The sequence below is a fragment of the Lipophrys pholis genome, assembly GCF_963383615.2.
Source record: "Lipophrys pholis genome assembly, chromosome: 4".
Classification (NCBI taxonomy): Eukaryota; Metazoa; Chordata; class Actinopteri; order Blenniiformes; family Blenniidae; genus Lipophrys; species Lipophrys pholis.
In genome coordinates, this window is record NC_137637.1 from 34884552 (window position 1) to 34907949 (window position 23398).

Below are 23398 nucleotides of genomic sequence, written 5' to 3' on the forward strand. Positions count from 1 at the left end.
CTTCTAACTGTCTTAATGTTTTATGTTTTTTTATAACTGGAGACTTGAAGGACTTGCTGTTCATATGTAAATAGGAACTATTGTGAACTTTGTGTTTGACTGTAAATTTCATTTGGTTTTGTTACTTTGCAGATGCTTTTCTCATGCTTTGCATCATTGATTTCTACATATTGGGTTTTTTCTTTTTCTCTTTTTTTTAAATCTCTTTGAGTCTTTCAGGCTCTTTCCTTTGAGCGACAGAGGAGACGCTCCCTGACTGCTCTAAACTGTTTCTCCGTTTCCCCCGATCGATCAGCCAAACGGGACTTTGACGTTGTTGGAATGTCGCCACGCACTCACCAGTGCTCTCTATTCTCCACCCACAGCGCAGCAGGGAGATCTCCTCATGTTTTATGATAGTAACTAATTCCTTCAGTTACTCTGATTACCGACCGGCTGAGCAGCGAGTTTAAAGGATCATTTCAGGATTCTGACGTTGAGCACACAAACAAAGAGCAGCAACAGTAATGCATATTTTGGCGCACTTCTTTCCAGCTGTCCTACTGACTCGCTTAGTGCCGGAGGTCTAACGCTCCCCTCACAAAGATCTGTGCATCGTCATCGTCATCGTCAGCATTAACGTCTGAGAGCGGCGCTCACTGGGCCGCGACCGACCGCGAACCCCCACGCCTTCGCCTCGGCAGTCTCACCATCCTCACTCAGTCTCAGACGCGTCTCGTCTCCATCTAGTTTCCGTGAATCAGAAGACGCGAGGAATGAGCCGTCGACGTGTGTCGATCTGGCCCGCATTCGCAAACATCGAGCAAATGACGTGCGAGTGCAACGCTTCGCGTGAAATTACAACCAAATCCCTCGTGAGGTCAAGCTGGAGCAAGCAGATGTCAAGAAGTATGGATCGTAGTGCAAAACTTGATTTAGTGCGAATCTCAGGAAACAGTAGAGTGTGTGGAGTGTGTGTTGTGTGGAGTGTGTGTTGTGTGTGGAGTGTGTGTCATCTGAGTGGAGACTGAGGGTGGTCCAGGTCAAGGGGAGACTCTGGTGCAGATTTAACCTCCAGGAGAGTTTTGTTGCCGTCGTCGTTTCAACCTTAAGATTCTATCTCTGAGCAGGAAGTGACTGAGACTGGGGGTTTCATCTTTATTTCACGTTGAGTGAAAAGAAGGAAAGACGACAGTCAGAAAAAGAGCAGCCTGCACTGATTAGACCCTCATGAGGGGCCAAAGTAAGAATTCCGTCTCAGCTCAGAGCGTCCGCTAACATGCACCAACACGAGACAAAGGAGTGTGCATTAAACAACATGCATGATCCCTCTGTGTTGCTTCTATTAGATGTCCATCCATCGCTAATTGATTAATAATCTCCACAATCCTGCGTTGCTCCTGTGTTGCCCTTCCTCCTTTTTTTACAGTTTATTTTCCTCGCATTATGAATGCATGGTGCCCTCTCCTCTTCTTTTTATTTTCATTCTGTTTGACTCTGTTTAGTCCCCCCCCCCCCTTCAGTTCTTGCAGATGTGGCTTTTAACAAATGCTTTGTAATTTAGAAAATGTTGCATAAAAGATTTAAGGAAATAAATAAATCTATTGAAGTATTTTATTTAAAAATGAGACAAAGATGAGGTCACTTCAAATACTTACCTGCTGCAGATGTTGCAGCTGGATATCGAGGAAGTTTTAACATTTTCCACAAAAAAAAGAATTATAATTGAAATGAAATCTTATTTTAAAAATAAAACTAGTAACTGAAAACATCCTATGTGGCAGTTTTTCTGTTCCATGAGTGCTCTTGTTCCTGTGTCCCAGTCTAACGTGTCTCTCCTCCCTCGCCTCCTGCCATTCCTAATGGCAACTCTCTCCTGCCAGTGAGTAACTCCTCATCTGTGGTTACCAGCTGTCTGTTCCTGCACTCTGGGGATTATTCATATCACTCATGTCTGTTGGAATATTGCGAGTTTGTGTTGTTGTTGTTTACTGGAAACTCGCGGGGGGGAGGCGGCGGGGGGGGGGGGGGGGGTGGGGGGTGGGGGGGGGGGGGTTGGAATTTGCATGCAGCATTTCTGTCGAGCATGTGGAGACGAATCGGATCACACAGGGCTCACCCTGGATTCGTCACTTCGGTATGAGTCAGTGTCTCTGTGACGACGAGAAGCATGATGTTTTATGAATAATCCCTGTGTCTCTAATACATTATGGTCTGAAGTCCCCCCATAATCACTAGTGGTTTAACGCCTGTACTAAACGTGTAGTTCTCCAGCTCACCAGCGCCACTGCACTCTCACTTCACTGTCAATCAAATAACATGTATGTCCTGGGATTTGGACCCGTCTCGGGAGTTGAGAGGCACCGGGACATGCAGTCTGAGTAAAAAGAGGCTTCATTCAAAAACACCGAGCGTCTCCACTGAAACAGTCCGGCTCCATCTAGTGGCTTCACTGATTCCTGCGTCAAATCCTCTTTATAGACAAACGTCTGCAGTGTCGGGTCACAGCCTAGAGGTTCTCTTTGGTCCTTATACCTTCTAACTTCCTGCCAGGTTGTCTGCAGACGAGTCATTGTTTTTGATTTCCCCGTCCCTCTGACCCCGAACCTCTCCTGTCCGCCACGCCGTCACTCCTCCTGAACGAGCCAGACTCTGACAGCCTCACCCAGCAGAGCCTGTCTGACGGGGAGGAGCAGCTGGACCGCCTCCAGCAGGCCGAGCTCACCAGGAACACCTGCATGTCCCAGTGGAGGGCCGGCGCCGTCCAGGCCTGGCTGGAGGTCGTCATGGGAATGCCCATGTACACCCGGGCCTGCTCGGAAAACGTCAAAAGCGGCAAGGTGGTACTCCTTGTACCTTCACTTGTTTGTGCGATGGAAGCAGATGGGTACATTTAGGTGCAGCTTTGTGAAAAGTTGGACGTGTGGTGTTCAGGTGCTGCTGGGATTGACGGACGACGACTTGGAGCTGGGTTTGGGTATCAGTAATCCAATTCATCGCAGGAAAGTCAGGCTGGCCATTGAGGATTACAGGAGAGCTGAAGGGGAGCAGGGGTGAGTCGGATCAGAACCACAGACGCTGTGAATGTCGACAAAACAGAATTCTAATGCCTCAAACATCATCAGTGTGAGAGTAGAATCACTTTTCTTGCCCGTCTCAACTTTTATGAGAAACATTGCAGGATTAGGATACATGTCTAAAATTGACCAATTATTAGATTAGATTATTAGATTATTAAATTGTTGATGTACATTCATTCTATTTTTTTTTTACCATTTAAGTGCATTCATATAAGTCATAGTTCTATACTTTGTTGCATTATATTTTTTTTTATTTATATAAACACAGGAATTACGATCTGAATATATTACACATAAAACATGGAGTATAAGTACTGATGGATCCATCCAAAGTGAGATTACACTCTAACATCCAATCTAATTCAGACACACTTTCTTTTTCTTAATATTAGAATGCCAGTTCATTTCCATTCTTAGAGCTTCTGATCGCTGTACAATCATCTTCCAGACTATCGAAAGCTTCGGAGTTGGACCATCACTGGGTGTCGACGTCGTGGCTGAGCGACGTGGGCCTGCCGCAGTACTCCCACACCTTCCACACTCACCTGGTGGACGGCCGGGTGCTGAACTCTCTGAGCCGCCGGGACCTGGAGCGCTTCCTCAACGTCAGCGACCACTTCCACCAGACCAGCTTACTGCTGGCCATCCAGCTGCTGCAGATGCTCAGCTTCGATAAAGAGGTCCCACTTTACAGTACTTACTACGCCACGCGGTGGCTGGGTGGGTAGAGCGCCGCTGACTGAGGTGATCCTCAGTTTGAGTTTGAGCTCCAAGCTTTTCTTTGTGGAGTTTTGATGTTCTACCTGAGTGGCAGCTGGTTTTCTCTGGGTACTCCACTCTTCTAGAGCACATTCTAGAACTGTGACACATGATCCAACACTGACATATCATAGAACTACCACGGAGCCTCGGACTCCAATAGGTTGTAGAACTCGGACACATTCTGGACCTCGGAGAGATTCAGGAACTCTGACTCACTCTAGGAACCTGACTCACCGAAAACATTCTGGATCTGAAACAATCTAGAACTATCACACATTCCAGAGCCCTGACTCATTGGAAAACTCTGACACATTCAGAACTTTGTTATATTTGACAAGTGACACATTCTAGAAGCCCGACCTGCCTTCAGACGCTCAGAGTCCAGAACATTACAGAAGTCATCCAGGACCTCTGACAAACTGACATCTTCTACAACTGCCTGATTCCAGAACTCTTAGTCCTTAGAAAGTTTCACTCTATCACTCATTTTCTACTGTTTCATATTCAGGGGAAAGTTTCCTTCAGTCTAAAACGGGTCTCATTAGAACCACAGACGGAAACAAATCACGACCCTGTTGGTCCCTGTTTGCTCTTCTAAAAGCGTCGATCCTGCTGGACAGTCGACTCCACAGTTTGTTTCCCTCTGAGGATCATTTGTTGCTTCATTGATCCAGAAGAGCCGCTTGCAGCTGAGAATCCCACAGATGAAACCTTTCCAGCCTCGGGCAGTTCATTCCTCTGAGGAGGCAGCGACTTTAACTAAATCTTAATATCCAGACGTGTGTTCTATTACAAAGCAGTGTTTTAATCATTCAGTTAGTTTATTTATTTCTTCATTGTGCTTTGTTGGTGTTAGGGTTCATGTGACGGCTTCATTTTCAACATTAATATCAGGTTGAATTAATCGTTTATGACTGTTGACGTCTTTACTGGAACAAGATTCCACGAGCTTTAGAAACTTCTTCTATTTGACATGAGGGACAAAACCTTTAGTGCCGTTAAAAGAACAACTCGTTCTCTCATCGTTTCCTCGATGGAGTAACATAAAGAATCATGAAGAATCTCCGCCCTGCTAAACTGTATTTATATTTTAAGTTACAGTGACGTGAGCTGCAGAATCATCAACGGATCTCAAACGTAGATTTCTCCAATGAGGGAGGAACCTGGAGCACCAGGAGAAAAACCCTCAGAGCCACAGGGAAAACATGCAAACTGCACAGAAAGGCCTCGAACCGGAGATCATCTCACTGTGAGGCGGGGGATCTCGCCACTGCGTCCCCCCAAAGCTGCACCACTGAACTCCAACGTCTCTGTGTTTGAAGGCTCTGCAGGCCCGGCGGACCAAGTGTGAACACCTGAACTGTGACCCCGCGGTGTGGACCAGCCACAGGGTGATGAAGTGGGTCCGAGAGATCGACCTCAAGGTGGGCGGGGCTCCCACGGTTTTCTCTTTCAGCTCAAAGCTTCACGACCACCGGCGTTCCCTCCCTCTTCCTGAACAACGACGCCGCTGCTGGTTTAAACGCTGGGAGCTGCAGAAGTAGTTTTTACACATCAGCAGAGAGAAAGAACATCACGTTTCTCTGCTTTTTCAATCATAAGTTTAGTCTTTTGCTTTAAGATTTAAATATCTCATTTCTTTTCGCTCAGACGGAGATTCACTCAGGACTAAAACTAAACTGAAGAAGGTTTCTAACCTGAAGCTTTGGCCTCCATTAGTCCCTCTGTTCTCACGGTTCCACTCTAAACACACACTCACTTTACTACTTCACTGTGTATAAATGTTGATTCTGAAGTATGAATGTGTGCTCCTTTCTTATTTTATCTCTTACGTCTACTGTTGTTGAGTTTTTTAACTTTTAGCAATGACAATAAAGAGCTATTCTAACTGATAATTTGCCTTTGGCCAATCAAAGATGACCCTCAGGCCACAGTTTGGACGCCACTGCGGTAGAAGTTACAACAAAGAAGTCAGTTTGAGGAATGAAAAGAGCAGAATGTACAGATCTTTGTCTTTACATGTAGAATGTAAGTGTTAAAAAACCCTCAGAAAGATATTTTATTTCAGGAGTTGAAATAAAGTGTCATCAAGAGGAGAAGCAGCTCGTATCGGTGTTCAAGATAAATATATTTTAAAGGCTTTAAAGCAGGACGGCCGCAGTTTATAAGTTCACAACACAAAGTGAAATGACAATTCAATACAAAATGTGAGGAAAACTTCTTCCTTTCTAAGTGACTGATCACAAGATGTGTCAGTGAAGTGAAACTGTTGTGACATAATGAGGCTTTAAAAGCTTTCTTGTTCTTTTGGATTGACCCTGTTTACATTAATAATGACCTGGTTCTGCTCACTGGCCGCTGGGTCGGTCCCTCTGTGTCGTTGCCCGTCAGGAGTTTGCAGACAATCTCCAGGGTCAAGGTGTGCACGGCGCCCTCATGGCTCTGGACCAGTCGTTTGACACCGACGCCATGGCCAAAGCTCTCAGGATCCCCGGCAACAAGCACATGCTGCTCCGGCATCTGTACGAGGAGCTGAGGACCCTGGCCGTCCCGCTCAGGTACCGGAAGTCCTCCACACACACCTCGACGGATTCTAGTTCAAACTCAGAGACAGGACGAGTGTGTGTGTGTGTGTGTGTGTGTGTGTGTGTGTGTGTGTGTGTGTGTGTGTGTGTGTGTGTGTGTGTGTGTGTGTGTGTGTGTGTGTGTGTGTGTGTGTGTGTGTGTGTGTGTGTGTGTGTGTGTGTGTGTGTGTGTGTGTGTGTGCAGTAACGTGGAGCGCGGCTCGGAGCTGGTGGGATCGTGTTCGCCGGTGGCTGTGAGTCGTTTCTCGGAGGAGCGAGGTTCAGTGAGGAGAGCAGGAAAGGTAACGCTTCATCTCACAATCACCTTTTACACGATCAAGCATGTTTTTTTAATCGACGATCCGTCGTACAGTCACGTGACGGGAACAAATGTAATGTAAGAAACGACAAGTTTAGGATTTAGTACCTTTCTACTTCTGTTGGGCCTCAGACGTCAGGAGTGGACTGAGCTTTATAGAGTCCAAAGTTTATTTACCAAACGCAGCGTTCGCCCTGAGGCTCCGCCCACACTGCAGGTCTTCATGCTCAATTCCAGTTTCTTTACTGGGATCGGAGTTTTTTCCTGATCGTTCACGTTCCATTTTAAACTGGACCTCGATCAGACTGCCTGGTGATCCGACCCGAAGGCCCCAGAGCACAACAAACACCGTGGACGGAAGAAAATGCACGTGACACTCGGGTCAGCACCAGGGTGGCAGACGTGACTGCGGCTGGGTTTCCACGACACCGGTGTTCTGATCCACTGTGTTTTTATCTCTGCTCCCAAGGTGGAACCAGTCTTTCACGGTCACGGTACTGTGGAAACCAAACGGGTCGGATACGAGTCACTGAGTGAAAAATCTGAATTGGGTCTCATTTCCCTGCAGTGTGACCGAGCCTCAGTCTTCTGGTTCCGCCTCAATGTTCTGGAACCAACGGAGTTGGTGTCAGTGGTGTTGGGAGTTTATCTCAGCTGATTTGCTGCTGCTGCTTCTTCTCATCGTCTTCAGGTCATGAATTAATTTCTCCAAATCATCAGAGTTGTAAAGCCGACCTGCTCCTTAATCCGTGTCTGGATGGAACCATTTGGACTCCAGCGCTTCATCAGAAATTAGAAATGAAATGAAAGCTAATCTACCCCCCTGCAGGGTGTGTAGATCGGGTTTCTTTTGTTGTTGTTTTATTTTTACAGTTCAGCTTTTGTTTTCAGAGTTGCAGTTTTATTTTCCAGGATTCATTCGATTACAAATCAAAACCTGAATTATACAGACAAGAAACTAACTGATGACATTCTGCTTTATAATAAGAAATTTAAAAGCTTTTTATTTTCCAGAGCTGACTAATATTTCTTAAGCACAAAGAAATGAGTCAGTTCTTAACAAACAGCCGCGGTAAAACAACTGGATCATATGACGATGAACTTCCCAGCTGCTTTAAAGTTGCAGCTCATTTTTAAACCAACTAATCATTTGTCACTTCCTGGTCCGTGGCGCCGGTTCCGCCGGTCCGCCGGTTCCGCCTCTGAGCTCGGCCCCTTTCTAAAGACCAGGTGGTGAAACTGTTTCCACACTTTGATCGAACTGCATGTTGTAAGATTGTTTCCAGACGTGACGAAAGACCGGAAACAAAAGGTGAGTCACACTGAGGACCTTCACAATAAAACCTTGGATTCAATGACGACGTTTAACCAGCCTGTACAAAGTGAAACTGATAAATGAGCAGCGAATAGTGGATAGAATCACAATAAAATACAGACTAAAGCAGAGAAAATAAGATTGACGTCAGTTGTAAAGGCATCTAAACTTTATTTATTGTTATGTGTCATTGATGTTTCTTTATTAACTCATACTGAAGTAATAGTTCACACTATTTTCTAATACTTTTTACAAACATATAGATCCCAAACGAAACATCAACAATTAAAAATGAATATTAACACTATATTAAACTGGATTTCTCAAACTGATATTTCTGATATCTTCTGATATTTTCCTAATATTTGCTTTAGATTTTATAGATTTTATATATTTCTATACCTTTGATTTTTATCTCCGGTTTGTATGTTTTATAAAATGTATTGAAAAGGTAAACCAATTATTGTTGGTAGATTATTTCTCAGTTGTGATTTCACAATAAATCTTATTCTGTTGAAAAATTACATCATTTCCTTTTAATTAGTGCCTCGTTTGTAAAGAACTTTTAGCAGAACAGCAAAGTGGCTTTTTCCTTTTTTTAATGGTTTAAGATTTATGACCAAGAATCTGTGTTACAGTCGTCTCAGAAACACACATTTACTCACTTTTTGATTTGTGCTTTTAGATATTTTCAAACTTTCATTCTTGTAAAACGGAATCTTAAAACTAATGTACAAAAAAATCCAGTATGATTTTAATATTTTTTAATGATTTTAACTTTCAATAGTTTTACTTAAATTCCAAAATAGATTTATGTGTTCTGTTCCGTTTAAACTTCCTTGTGGTTTGAATGAATGAATGAATGAGTGAATGGGTGAATGAATGAATGAATGAATGAATGAATGGGTGAATGAATGAATGGGTGAATGAATGAATGAGTGAATGAATGAATGAATGAGTGAATGAATGAATGAATGAATGAGTGAATGAATGAATGAGTGAATGAATGAGTGAATGAGTGAGTGAGTGAATGAATGAATGAATAAGTGAGTGAATGAATAAGTGAATGAATGAATGAGTGAATGAATGAATGAGTGAATGAATGAGTGAATGAGTGAGTGAGTGAATGAATGAATGAATAAGTGAGTGAATGAATAAGTGAGTGAATGAGTGAGTGAATGAGTGAGTGAGTGAGTGAGTGAGTGAGTGAGTGAGTGAGTGAGTGAGGGATGTTCCTCTGGGTTCTGCCACTTTTCTTCTCTTTTCCCATGATGCTTTGCCTCAGATCTGTTCTTCCTGCCGTCTCTGGTAAAGGTGGAACCAAGTGGAATCCTAAATCTCCTAAATCTCCTAAATCTCCCAGAAAGCTGCAGCTTTGTCGCTTTTAAAGAAAACAGGACAAGATATGACTGATCAACAACCAAACGTCATCATTAGGACAATCAATCACTTTAAAATATATTTAAAAATACAGACTGAAATTTGCCCTTTATGGCAGGTTTTTAGTAAGAATCATCTTTGTCTTTGTTCTATCATATTGTTTTGTTATGGGATTTTATTGTTTTTATGTGGTTTTTTTTATTGTTTTTATGTTTGTGACCTTGTCTGGTTTTCTGTGTGACGACAGAAGGACATTAGCCTGGTGCTAAATCTGGTATATTGACAGTAACTGGTTGACGAGGTTGGTTGTTCATTAATACTCACTGTCCCGTCCAAATAAACTAAGAAATGAAATGAAATGTTGAATTTACATGCTGATGATATTTCCATAACCTCCATCTCAGATTTCAGTTTTTACTTGTTTGGTGTCATTGAACCTCGTTCACGTCCCCCCCCCCCCCCCCCCCCCCAGCTCTCTGGCTTTCCTCTCACTAAACCTCAGTGTGGTTTCCTGCCATGTTGCCTTAAAGTCCCACAGTTGATGTGTTTCCTTGTCGTGTCCCTGCAGAGTCCGCTGAGGCTCCGGGCCAACAGCCACTCTGTGGAGCGAACGCTGGGCTACCATGGCAGCTGTGGCTCGCTGCCCAGAGAGGCCCGGGTCCAGGCCGTCCCCCGAGCCAAGGGCAGCCCCGTTCACACCTACAAGAGTGTGGAGATCACCAACGTGTGAGGAGGACCGCCTCTGCTCCTCCGTTCACACTGGTACCATCAGCTGGTACCATCAACTGGTACCATCACAGCGCCGGACGGCGCTGCAGTTCAATCCAACGCTTCTTGACCCGAAGGAGCCATCGTAAATCCTCTACCTACAATCCAAACACCCAGAAACCTTGAGTCCCGGTGTTAAATGTTTGTAAAAAACTTCTTTAGTGTGTAAAGTTGATCCACTTCTCAACATAAACAAGATTTCGAATGTTGAAACTGAGACATTTTACATTTTATGAAAAACATCATCTTGTTTGATGTAAAGCGACGCGTCTCTGAAACGTTGGGACTTGATCACTATGGGGAAGCGTTGTTACTCCACTTTACGCCGAGCTGTGAATATCTGCCAACATTGTGAATTCCCAGCGTGCAGCACTTTGTGTTTTTCTTATCTTCCTAGATTAGTGTTGTTATGTGAGTGGCTTTATTTATTATCAACTGGTACATTGGACCTGAAAATCATCACGTCACTGAAATTAGCTGTTAAATGCTGCTCCAGTTGTTTGTCATACTTCCCCAGGCTTTGTTTCGTCTCGTCTCAACTCCTCTGAGATGTGTTGCTGCCATCAAATTCAAAATGAACACATTTTTAACTACGAAATAGTGAAGTACCTCCGTTTGACATCCTGGTGTGTTGAACTGGTAATAGAGTTTAGTTTTTGAGATTTGCTAAATTAATTCAGTTTTTATTTACATTTGATACAGCGTCCCATCTTTTGTGGATTCGGGGTATCACCAATACTCACACTCACATTTGTTTTAATTGAATTTTCACTCTGACATCGAAACACTGGAGAATCCTGGCAGAAGGTTTAAGAAGGTCTCAGATCACCACGCAGCAGCTCCGGGGTTCGCGGCTCTGCTGATGCCTTAATGAAAACGGGTGTGAATATTTCCCCACGGGATTCATGTTGTTGTTCATCATGTAGATAAAAAGTCTTGCTCAGAGGCACTTCGGCTGACAGACGGGTGGAGATGAGGTTCAGAAGACCGCCTCATGAATCTGTGCTTCAAACATTCACTGAATTATTTCCTCGAGGTTTTGATGATTTCACTGTCGTTTACAAATCTTGAGCAGACGTTTTAATTAATATATATATATATAATAAATGAGTGTGGGTGCAGGCTGGGTGTCGCCAGAGGGGGCGCCAGAGAGCTTCTCTGGGTTAATCCAGGGGTTGGGATGATGCTTTTTACTTATTTCATTTTCATTTTTGAAAAGAAATCGTGTTTTAAAGAAACAGGTTGAGGGTAAAATGATTATTTATTTAAATAAAACACATTTCTAGACATTAAAATGTAAGAATTAGTTTTAGTGAAAAATTCTCTATATACATATATAAATACCACAACAGTTAAAGATTTAAATCAAATGAAAAGCATCTTACGAGCAGAACAGAGTGGGTTTTTTTAAATGTCTTTAGGATCCCAACAGCAAAAATATGTTTTGATGTGAAACATATCAGGAAGTCCAAAGTTCACTGACCCTCCTGCGTATTAAAAGAAAGGCAGTGGTGTGGCTGCAGCTGAACGTTGGGTCATGAACGGATGTTTATCCTCTCCATGCTTCCACTGGAGCAGCGTTGGTCCTCATATCACACGAGACACAGTTTCACAGGGAGTTTTGTTCCGGTTGCAGCAGATTGAAACCACTGGCGTCTCACAGCCCGAGGTTAATTCAAACTGTGGAAAACAGGTTGGTCCGCTTGTTCCTGGGCGGGACGACGGGACTCGTTCAAACCTGCAGAGAATCACGAGAAGAGAAGAGGAGCTGCGTTTTCCTCCAACAAACACAAACGACTGTTTTCTCCGACAGGCCCAAGAGCCTCTGGTGGCCACATCACTGTGGGAAACAACGTTATGGTTCTGTTCCAGAACTAATGTATGAAAAATAAACTCAGAAAAACAAATGTAATCCGGAAATGTATTATTTAAAAAAATTTAAAAAAATTCTTTATTGAGTCAAGTGGCAATATTTAGAAGGACGCTGTGAATTAAAGTGGTGGAGATAAATATAGTGCATGATAATGATTTCTGCTTATTACTTCTACAACTTTGTGTTTTTAATATCTGTTGATTTGCACCGTGAACAAAAAAAATAACAAAAAACTTGTGCAAGTTACAGGATGATCATCCTCAGATATACACCAACTGCATCCACAAAGTCATATTCTGACCACTTTCTCATGAAAATATCTTAAACTGTAGGACACCAGAAGTGACTAGTGGGAAAAGTAAAGTTTATTTAGATTAATTTCCCACCGTTCAGAAATATTTAAAGATATAAAACATAAAATTGGTGTGTAATTGTTTGGTCTTTTTAAATTATGTTAATATTTTTCAGGGTAAATTCTATACAACACACTCTTAATTATAGTTTAACTTTTATTTATTACATTATTGGCTTTATTACATTTTAAACGGCCAAATAATTTCTTCCTTTCTTTGCTAAAACACTGTTCCAAAAAGTGTCATTCATTCTTGAATAACAAGGAAAAAAATCACAACTTTCTGAACAAAATAATAATAATAATACTGTTATCGTGTGTGTGTGTGTGTGTGTGTGTGTGTGTGTGTGTGTGTGTGTGTGTGTGTGTGTGTTACTAATATTTCACACACTGGCCTGATGCCAGTGTGATAATAAAGGTGTGTGTGGAGTGTACCTGAGCAGCACTAGGACCTGGAGGAAACCAGGTCACACAAACACACAGACACACACATACACACACACACACACACACATAGGGAGGTTCCGCCTCGGACACACTTCACACGGAGTTCCTCAACTAAGTTTACCTGCAGCGGTCAAACCTGCCAGGATTCTTTCGTTTTATTAGGAAAAGAGTCGGAGCCGAGCTGTAGGTGAGTGTGTGAGTGTGTGAGTGTGTGAGTGTGAGTGTGAGTGTGAGTGTGAGTGTGAGTGTGAGTGTGTGTGTGTGTGTGTGTGTGTGTGTGTGTGTGTGTGTGTGTGTGTGTGTGTGTGTGTGTGTGTGTGTGTGAGTGTGTGCGCGCTCCTCTGCTCTTCCTGAAACACCTGCGCGCTCCAGGTAGCACCGATGAAGAGGGAAGTCCTTCACTGAGCGGTGAAAAGGTAAGGCCTCTCTCCCGATCACCTTCACACACACACACACCTTCACACACACACACACACACACACACATACACACACTTTATTCAGTTTTCATTTTGTGTCAAAAGAAAACATTAATTTAATGAACTTTATAAGCTGGTTGGCTGTGGCTCGTTGATCAGAAGTGATTTCTGGTGTTCCCACGCTGCACTAGCGCCTGTCTGCTCCCAGTCCTGAACATCTCACCCTCTTGTCTTGTGGGAATCAAACCTTTATTTCCTGGTTCTCTGTCCTGCTGTAAACCCTGAATGTCACCAATGATGAGCAGCTGATCTCCTTTAGACACTGCAGAATGTGGCATGGAGGTCTGTGTGAGAGGCCACTTCCTCCTGAGAACCATCAGGTCTCTCCAGGGGGGCGGGCTGCTCTGTACAGGAGGGGGACACTGTGGCCTTCAGCACCAATGACCAGGTCATCATGGGTCACGACACTAAAGACGAGTGACTGTCCAGCTGCTGAACAAGGATCCTGTGGCCACTGGACGTTTTCCTCCACATCCTGGACGTTGTACAACGTTCTGTCATCTGGGTGGTACTGAACCCACAGAGAATCTGAGGCGCCGTTTCCATGACAACATCTAATCCATTAAAAAAACCGTGTTGAGTTTCCGCTGCAGCAGCAGACACACTGACAACGGTGTAGTTAGTCTGCCGGGCCATGGGAGGGCGCTGTTGCTTGATTTTGTCATGAAACCACACAGATGTGTGCAGAGAAATCAATATGAACGTGAAGATGGAAGATGGATCCTATCAGGGAGAGTCTCAACTAATAAACTACTGATCTGGACGATAAAACTAGCTTACGAGCGCCAGTCAAACCACTCGGGGTCGGCCATGTTGGTTTACTGGAGCGGGAGCAGAAGAAGTGTTTTCAACAGGAAGGAAAGAGGAGAGGTGCTCAGTAACAGGCTCCGCCTCCATCAGGCTCTGCAGGAGGGAATAGAGACCGTGAGAGATAGAACCTCCAGGATACAGTGGATCAGAACACCGTTGTCGTGGAAACGGGGCCTGAGAGAAGCTCCAGAGGCGACGCCTCGTTCTCAAGGACGTGGGGAAGGTCTGGCGACGAGGATTCAGGAGGAGAACGCTGGTTCCACGTCCACCGGACCGACAGAACCAACATCTAGCGTCTCCTCAGACCCAACCTCTGGTTCCCCAGCCTCTAGCGCCCCCTGCCTGGTCCCCCACCCCGTACACCTCGTTCTTTATTCACAGTTTGTTGGTTCTAAACATCTTTTTTCCTGATTACAACTGATTTTCTTCATTTTAATATTTCATCAAAAACCAAAACGAGCAGTACTTTTCCTAACAAAGGTAAATATTACCTACATCTGCTGTTTCTATTGCTTATAATTGGGACAAATGTCTGTAGAGTATTTTGTGTTAAAATCACTTGATTGTGTTGAATTCCAAACTGCAAAACGCAGCGAACGCTGGCCGGGTCAGAACAATATGAACAAAACACAAGAGATAAGTTAATTAACAGATGAATTCCCCTGATTGACGGATTTTAGAAATGTTGCTCTAAATTCCATCTCCTCTTTAAATTCTCTATTTGCCAAATCCAAGGACCGTCCATCTAAAGTGGGTATGCCTGCGGTCCTCCATGTCCCCCAGGCTGCAGCTCCGGGGGGACAGGCCATTCATTAGGTCCTCCATGTCCCCCAGGCTGCAGCTCCGGGGGGACAGGCCATTCATTAGGTCCTCCATGTCCCCCAGGCTGCAGCTCCGGGGGGACAGGCCATTCATTAGGTCCTCCATGTCCCCCAGGCTGCAGCTCCGGGGGGACAGGCCATTCATTAGGTCCTCCATGTCCCCCAGGCTGCAGCTCCGGGGGGACAGGCCATTCATTAGGCTGCAGCGCCGGGGGACATGGAGGACCTAATGAACGAGGCTGATCTGATGAAACTGTGAAAGAAAGAGTTTTTCTATATCAGCTCCTTTAATTAAGGAATCATGTTTCTTTAAATCAGAGGATCAGCTCCACATCACTCTAACTACATGAAAATAAGAACATTCAACAATCTGAATTATTCAAATATAATCAATATTTAAGATGCGGGCAAAAATAAGAATTGCAATAAAAGACACTAACTCGTATTTACAACATAAACAAAGTTTAGACTTTCATCATGGAGAAATAAAACATTTAGAGTGAATCGAACACGTTTGGATGGAGGCTTCTGTGTGAATATTTTATATACGACTGAATTTAACTCTAATATCAGTCACTTGTTTTCAGGAGGATCAGAAGGGGATCAGCCTCTTATATTCCTGCTTTAGTATTCAAACAAACTGAGTTTGTACTTATGTACTGTGTGTACTGTATCACACTGCTCTTCTGAGGAGGTTCATCATCGAAATGTCAAAACTCTTCATCAAGCTGCAGTTTGAAGTGATGAAGTCAAAAGTGACTCTTAAAGACGATAAATCTTCCTCCTCCTCCTCCTCCTCTTCCTCCTCCTCTTCCTCCTCCTCCGTCTCCAGGTCAGAACAGGGGGACAGATGTTAAACGACAGCATGTTCTCTCTCTGGAGACGCTCACACTAATTAATTGGCATTTATGGAAGCAGCCGACATGCTTGACTTACTTCAGAACCGTGTTCCGGGTCATAAAGGCGTCGGCGTCCAGCAGGTGGAGGTTCCATCACGATGGAGACCAGAAGATTTATCTCACCTACAGCTGAAGAGTTCAGTTCTGTTTGCGTGATCATTTACATCGTCTCCAACGTGATGGAGCTGCTCTCTTAGAGGAGTCGTATTATCTTCTCCTGCTCCTCCTGTTCTCCTCCTCCTCCTCCTCCTCCTCCTCCAGTTCACCTCCTCCTCCAGTTCACCTCCTCCTCCTCCTCCTCCTCCTGGTCTGGTCGCTCCAGAAACCTTCAGTATTCTAAGTTTCTAGCTCCTCCTTGATTTTCCTCATTTGAATATTGGATCATAGGAGCTGCATTCAGAATCTGCTGTGTCTGTGTGAGCTGGACTGGCTCCGCCCACACATGCCCATCTTGGGAAGAGGAGGAAGTACTTCCTCTCGTGGTGCCATGTGCCAGAGCAGAGCTGCCTAATTGTGGGAGGAGTCAAAGGGAGGGCCTACCTTGATTGGGATTGGCTAAACCCCCGATGACACTATATAGGGTTTGATTTCTGATTGGCTGCTTGGAGCAACACACTTTTTAAAACCTGAAACAAGCCAGGGACAGAGAGGACAGACTGTCTTCACTTCTGGGACGTCAGTCCAGGTATGGGGACGAGTAGTACTGCTGGAGAACCTTTAGGAAGTGGATTTAGCAGAATATGAGCCTTTAATTCAGAACAAAAGCTCCTGAATCACTTCCTGTTTTGTTATTTGATGTAATTCTTTGATTCCAGCTTGAGTTTATATGATGGTATTCCCATACAGTAACAGTCCCATCCTATAGATGTCCTCCTATAGATCAAGATCAAGTACAAATCTAGAAGAAAAAACTCAGTAATGTTTCAACTGAAATGTGACTTTTGTACTATGATTCTAATAATAATGATAATTAAACCCGTTCCTCTGACCCCCTTTAGTTTCTGGTTAAAGCTTCAGCAGCAGAACAAAATAAAACTAATAAATGTCTTTGAGCTTTTAATTACATCAGACGTCTCTGGAATTAAGATTGAAGCTCAGAAATTAAACTGAACTCTGTTGCTGTCTGGATTTCAGTCGTCACCTCACCTCTTCACCTCCTCACCTCCTCACCTCCTCGTCTCCTCGTCTCCTCGTCTCCTCGTCTCCTCACCTCCTCACCTCCTCACCTCGCCTCCTCGTCTCCTCACCTCTTCACCTCCTCGCCTCCTCGCCTCCTCGCCTCCTCGTCTCCTCACCTCTTCACCTCCTCACCTCCTCACCTCGCCTCCTCGTCTCCTCACCTCTTCACCTCCTCATCACCTCACCTCCTCGCCTCTTCACCTCCTTACCTCCTCACCTCGTTACTTCACTTCCTCACCACCTCACCTCCTCACCTCTTTACTTCCTTACTTCACCTCCTCGTCTCTTCACCTCCTCACTTCTTCACCTCCTCACCTCCTCACTTCACCTCCTCACCTCACCTCCTCACCTCCTTACTTCACCTCCTCACTTCACCTCCTCACCTCCTTACTTCACCTCTTCACCTCACCTCCTCACCTCCTTACGTCACCTCCTCACCTCACCTCCTCACCTCCTTACTTCACCTCCTCACTTCACCTCCTCACCTCCTTACTTCACCTCCTCACCTCACCTCCTCACCTCCTTACTTCACCTCCTCACCTCACCTCCTCACCTCCTTACTTCACCTCCTCACTTCACCTCCTCACCTCCTCACCTCCTTACTTCACCTCTTCACCTCACCTCCTCACCTCCTTACTTCACCTCCTCACCTCACCTCCTCACTTCACCTCCTCACCTCCTCACCTCCTTACTTCACCTCCTCACCTCCTTACTTCACCTCCTCACCTCCTTACTTCACCTCCTTACTTCACCTCCTCACTTCACCTCCTCACCTCCTCTCCTCACCTCCTCACCTCCTTACCTCCTCTCCTCACCTCCTCACCTCCTTACTTCACCTCCTCACCTCCTCTCCTCACCTCCTCACACACTCCACAGCCTTGCTGGTTAATTAATGACTTGCAGTGACCTACCCACGAATCCTCTCTCTGTCACAGTTGAGGCTGATTCGACTCCTGAAGTTCTGGATTCACGCAAAAGTTTCCTGAAACAGAAGAAACAACGTGACATTTAATAAACGTTAGAAATGAACCTCCAACTTCTCCTCTTGGACTCTGGCAGGAAACTGAAATGTCCAATGAAAACCAATCAACTCTACTGCAAACTTCAACCACAACAAAGGAAATGAATTTAACCTCCTAAATCTATAACATCACGTTTATAAATGAAGAAAGAGTTTCAAAACTTAAACAATAAAACCTTTAAGAAACAAAGTCACTGAAAACCTCAATGACTTGTTCCTTCGTTATCATGAAATTTAGTTAAATGTGCAGAAGGCATACAATCTTTATTATTCATAGTTTCATATGATGAATTGAAGACATTAATACTGTAATACTATATTTAAGTACAATCACTTTTTTTTTTAAATAAACACCGTAAAGGAAATTCATAACTTGTGACTGATTTAGGCTGAAGTTAAACTGATTTTGTTGAACCCTGTACATAATCCAAGTTAGCCTTCTATAATTAAAACAACTTAAACAAAAAACTATAATTCCTAAAACTGATCACAGTATCTGTGATATCCACTCAGAGGAACTTTATTTACAATTCCTGAAAAAACCCAACTAATTACTGTCCTTTATGTGAACACAGTGAATTTTAGTCCTGTCGTTCCTGAACTCGATATTTTTCAAAAATTGTGAGCTTCAACCTCTTTATTTTGAATGTTTAGAGCATATTTGATCATTTTAAATGATAGACCAGGTTATCCCATAAACTAACCCTCTTACAGAAATGCATCTACCTTTTTTATTCCTTCTTGCCTTATTTTCAGAAATAATTCCAGAACCCCTGAGGGCGTATCGAATCTACTGGATTTGAACTATTATTGTTAAAAAACGGATTAATTACGGGAAAACTGCAAAACTTAAGGAAAAGTGACCAAAACAGGAAAATTCCACAAACTGATTTGCTTTTGAAACTCTGCAGACACGTGGAGGAGAAAACAAAGAGGCCAGCACAAATACATTCACATCATCTGCCGAAGTGTTTATCGTAAATCATAGTTATGATACTCAACACAACTTTACCAGATGTTAGGAGAGAAGAAGAAGCAGACGGGCTCGGAGATCCTGCAGGAAGGTTCTAAACCTAAAGCAGCTTCACCCTGAAGTGGCGACAAGTAGAACGTCGCTTCTCTACTTTTTCCTCACATTTGTAGTGTTTTGTTCTCTGCACACGTCTGTGTGGTTTTTTTACTAAAACAACCAACAGCGCCCTCCCGTGGCCTGGCAGACTAACTACATCATCGTTTTTTAGTGGAAGAGGTTTTGTCACATGAAATGTGTAAACGAGGCCTGAGTCACTTCAGATTGAATACGTGTAAGTAATGATGCTGCTGAGTGCACTTTGTAATGTGTGAGGTGCAATCACACTGTCAAACCCCGCCCCCACAAGTCAAACCCCGCCCTCCTCCTGTCACTCTTCTCCATGACTCGACCTTTCAGGTTGACGTCGGGACGTGTGCTTCACCACAGCTTCTTTTTTTTTAACTGGTTTTCTTCACAACCTGTTTTCTGCCTCAGTCACTTTCTTAAAAATGTGGTCGTTTCACTCCTATTTCTGTTTCTACAAGCTCAACAACTGTAAATACTTTAGTGTCAGCGATATGGCCACAGTCAGTAGATCAACTAAAAGTGAAGTCGTGACGCTCGAGGTGGAATTTTAACTGTCGAAGCTTCATAGTGGGAGGGATAATAAATGGATTGTAAAATCTAAATTCTGATTAAAAGACAACTGCTTGTGCATCAAGAGTTAAAAAATAAATTTTTTACAATTATTGATTTCAATTCATGACATTTCTATTAAAACCTGGAGTTGTAATGAAATTGTGACGCTTTGTGCTTGGGAACATTCTTTTTTTGACTTTTTTACAATTATTTATTGTGATTTCCTTGTTTTCTCACCCTTTTGACAATTTCCAAAAGTAATGACAAGTAGAGTTTGGTACAGTATTAAGTTAAGCTAAAGATTCAGATGTTTGGTCAAACTTTGGTTCCTGGTGGAGCAGAAGGATTACTCTAACCCCGTGGTGTTCCACTACAGCGACTAGAAGCTCCTAACCGAAAACTGGGCGAGAAACAACTTCCTCCATGGAATTAATTATTATTAATTAGAATCAGTAACCAAAACTTCTGCTTTCATCCCAAACTGCTGTCATGTGAGACGTCCGGATCATGATCATGAGCGTTGAGGTTGTTTGCTGAGCAGCTCCATCGATCCCAGCAGGTTGGATGAACCGGGATCTTAAGGTCTGACCGGAGTTCTTGTGTTTTTCCCGCCGCAGTTCGTCCTGCAGTCATGTGCTCCAGTCGCGGCCCGTGTGGCGCCAGCAGCCGGCCCAGCAGGACCTCCTGCTCGGGGGCGCACTACGCCCTGTGCGCTCTGGGGGTGGGGCTCATCGCTCTGGGCGTCGTCATGATTGTGTGGACTGTGATTCCCCTGGACGGAGAAGACTCCGGCTCCTCTTCAGGTTCCTCAGGCAACAACAACAACAACACGGCCGTTCCCGGGAGCAACGACGACGAAGACGAGGAGTCGGACCGCACCAAGTCCTCGTCCGTGGCTCTGGTGCTGGTGGGCGTCGGCGTGGCCATCCTCTTCCTGTCCATCTGCCTCGGCGTGAGGAGCAAGAGGAGGGCGAGCGAGAGGCGGAGCCAGCGGGGGGTCGGCGCGCCTTTCAGGGATCACGTGGCTCCGGAGCAGGAAGAGTGAGTGATTCCACTTTCTTCAACGTTCGCCGACGCCGTCGTTCAGGGCGGCGTTCTTTGTTCTGCAGTTCATCTCTGTAAAGACGTTCTCAGCATCACCCGGGGAGTTCGGAGGCGACGACAGACGAGAAGGAATGAAGGAAGAATTTAAATCAGGTTGAACTTTTTCCATCGTGGCTGTTTGACAATCAGTGTTTCAAAAACCAGATAGTCAAAGAAACTGTGAGCATTTAATCATTGAACCCACATTTAGTAATAACTGCTGCAATACATAACAGGTTTATTACAAAATGCGGCAAAATGTATCAGAAAATGCCTTTTAGAAAACATTTATAACATTATTATTACATATTGCATCACTATTACTAGTGCTGTCAATCGATTTAAAAAAACCTACTAATTAATTGCACATTTTTCTGTAATTAATTGTGATTAATCACATTTTTCTACTGAAGACTGAAGCTTGTCATGGATTATTATTCAGGGAAAACCACAGAATTAATGTCGACTCAGCACACAGAGACTATATTTAAATTCAAAGACTGTTTTTATAACGTCTGTTTAGCTTTGCATGAAACTGTTTCTGTCCCAGAGCAGCAAAATAATAAAAACATAACTTAATAAACCTCTAACATCAGTCTGGGTTCTGTTAGAGTTCAGCTCCAACACTTAGAGGATTTAATATTTCTAGAAACAAAGTAAAAACAAGTCAACAAAGCTGCGTTAGTTCCGTCAAATTTCTTTAACGAGTTAAACGTTTCGAGTCAATTAAATTAAGTCGTGACTTTTGGCGGCTCTTATCATTTCCTCTTGCACCATAATTCCGTAATGCGGCGCTCCAGCCCAGTGATTTTCTCCGGCGTCTCTCCAGGACCGTGAACCCCAACGCCTTCACCGTGCCGAGCTACGACGAGGTGGTGGGCAGCGACGACTACCCCGTCCGTCAGAGCAACCTCCGTCACAGCACCTCGCAGCTGCCGTCCTACGAGGACATCCTGGCCGCCGTGGAGAACGAAGGCCGGGAGCCCGCCGCCGCCGCCGGCCCGCCCGCCGCCGCCACCGCCGCCACCCAGCCCGAGGCGTCCAGCCTCAGCGCGCGGCCCAGTCTGCCCGCCCGCAGCGCCAGCCGGGCCAGCCGCCTGCTGCGGCCGCTCCGGGTCCGGAGGATCAAGTCGGACAAGCTGCACCTGAAGGACTTCCGGCTGCAGATCCGCAGCCCCACGCAGAACCCGGTGACCATCGAGCCCATCACGCCGCCGCCCGGGTACGAGAACAAGATGCCCGAGTTACAGTAGAGCGACGCCCCGAGTCCGAGTTCCACAAAGAAAGAAACAACATGGGGAGTATTTAACGGACCGGCAGCAGCTCTCAAGCTGCTTTAAGGTTCGACATGATGGAGATCCTGCAGACAGAAAAGAGAAATTCTTCTTCACTCCTCAAGCTTCTAACTGGAACATTTATTCTGATAGGAAAACATCTTGAAGTCGGACTGATTCTAACAGCCGTCCAATAACTTATGTCACAGTTGTTCAGTTTTATTTAATATCCACGTTGTTTGTTCAGGAAGTCTTTCCGTCGTATGTTTTCTGACTGATTACTTCTAAAGTGTGGAAACGAGATTAAATTGGGTTTTAGAAGTCATTAAATATCATCAGTCTGATTCACAGTCTGGTTTTTATTCGTAATTCAAACTTAAATCAGGCCAAAGATTTGAGATTCACTGTGTTTCTAACTGATTTTTGTGTTTTTTAAGTCTTTAAGTAGCTTCGGATCAGTTTTTTAAATATTCCTTTGTACGGCCGGGCGGAGTGTTGGATTCTGTGGCGTTGGGATGTTATTGATTAACCTGCATTTCTTTACAGAACTTTACAAAGGCTTCAGTTTTGTGATATTTGTGATAAACGGTGGTGAATAAATGTTTTTCTCTTTGGTGTTCGATCCCGTGGAGCTTTAATGATTTGATGTTTTTCTTTAAAAAGCTCAGCTTTCGTTGGGTTCTTGTGTTTTGATAAAACACGAGCAGATCGAGTAGAAATAAAGAGTTTTTCTGGAGAGTTCAGTCGTTTCTACAGCCGGCGGATCAAACATAAAACCTGATTTAGTTTCTTCCTCTTTGGTTTGAGGTTTTCTTTGGACATTCACTGTATCACTGCAGCACAAGGATTCATTAAAATTGATTTTATGTTAAAATGGTATTACATTTCATAGTAACTGTTTGTTTTTTGTGAAATGATCAACATTTTATCTTCCACAACAAAGAGAAACTTAAAAGTTTAAACCTAAAAAGGGATGATGGCACAGTTTTACTGGTGTGTGGCCCCTGAACTAAAAAGAGTTTGACACTCCTGATCTACATAATCCCCTTTTCATCAGCAGAGAGGTGTTGTGGAGGTTGTTCTGACATCATGGGTTACCTGTGGAGACGGTCCTCAGCTCCAGCAGGGTTTTCTGTGATGGTGGAACGTAATGGACAGACGATCCAGACGTCGAGCTTAAGAACTGAGGCCCGACCCGGCTGCTGTCGCCCTCAGAACTTCTTGACTTGCTGATGATCTGGCTAGACTGTCACACAGAATGCAGGAGGCGAGGGGCCAGGTTGGGACCAGGTTGGGACCAGGATGGGACCAGGTTGGGACCAGGTTGGGACCAGGTTGGGGCC

At 44.3% G+C, this 23398-nt stretch overlaps 2 protein-coding genes across 2 annotated transcripts in view; both read left to right on the forward strand.

Moving 5' to 3' along the window:
• kaznb (kazrin, periplakin interacting protein b) overlaps positions 1-11127 on the forward strand; it is a 97096-nt gene extending 85969 nt beyond the window's left edge. Inside the window, exons 9-15 of the mRNA XM_080461782.1 lie at positions 2629-2819; positions 2914-3032; positions 3508-3739; positions 5144-5245; positions 6213-6379; positions 6591-6687; positions 9968-11127. Coding sequence (XP_080317908.1) covers positions 2629-2819; positions 2914-3032; positions 3508-3739; positions 5144-5245; positions 6213-6379; positions 6591-6687; positions 9968-10129 — 1070 coding nt within the window. The 3' untranslated portion in view covers positions 10130-11127. The remainder of the gene's footprint in view (positions 1-2628; positions 2820-2913; positions 3033-3507; positions 3740-5143; positions 5246-6212; positions 6380-6590; positions 6688-9967) is intronic.
• A 1742-nt stretch (positions 11128-12869) lies between these two features.
• On the forward strand, positions 12870-22791 carry tmem51b (transmembrane protein 51b). Its single transcript, XM_080462023.1, has 4 exons — positions 12870-13026; positions 13212-13255; positions 20316-20739; positions 21611-22791. Exons 3-4 carry the CDS (start codon positions 20330-20332, stop codon positions 22032-22034), a joined length of 834 nt encoding a protein of 277 aa, XP_080318149.1. The 5' UTR covers positions 12870-13026; positions 13212-13255; positions 20316-20329; the 3' UTR covers positions 22035-22791.
• Positions 22792-23398: the final 607 nt, after the last annotated feature.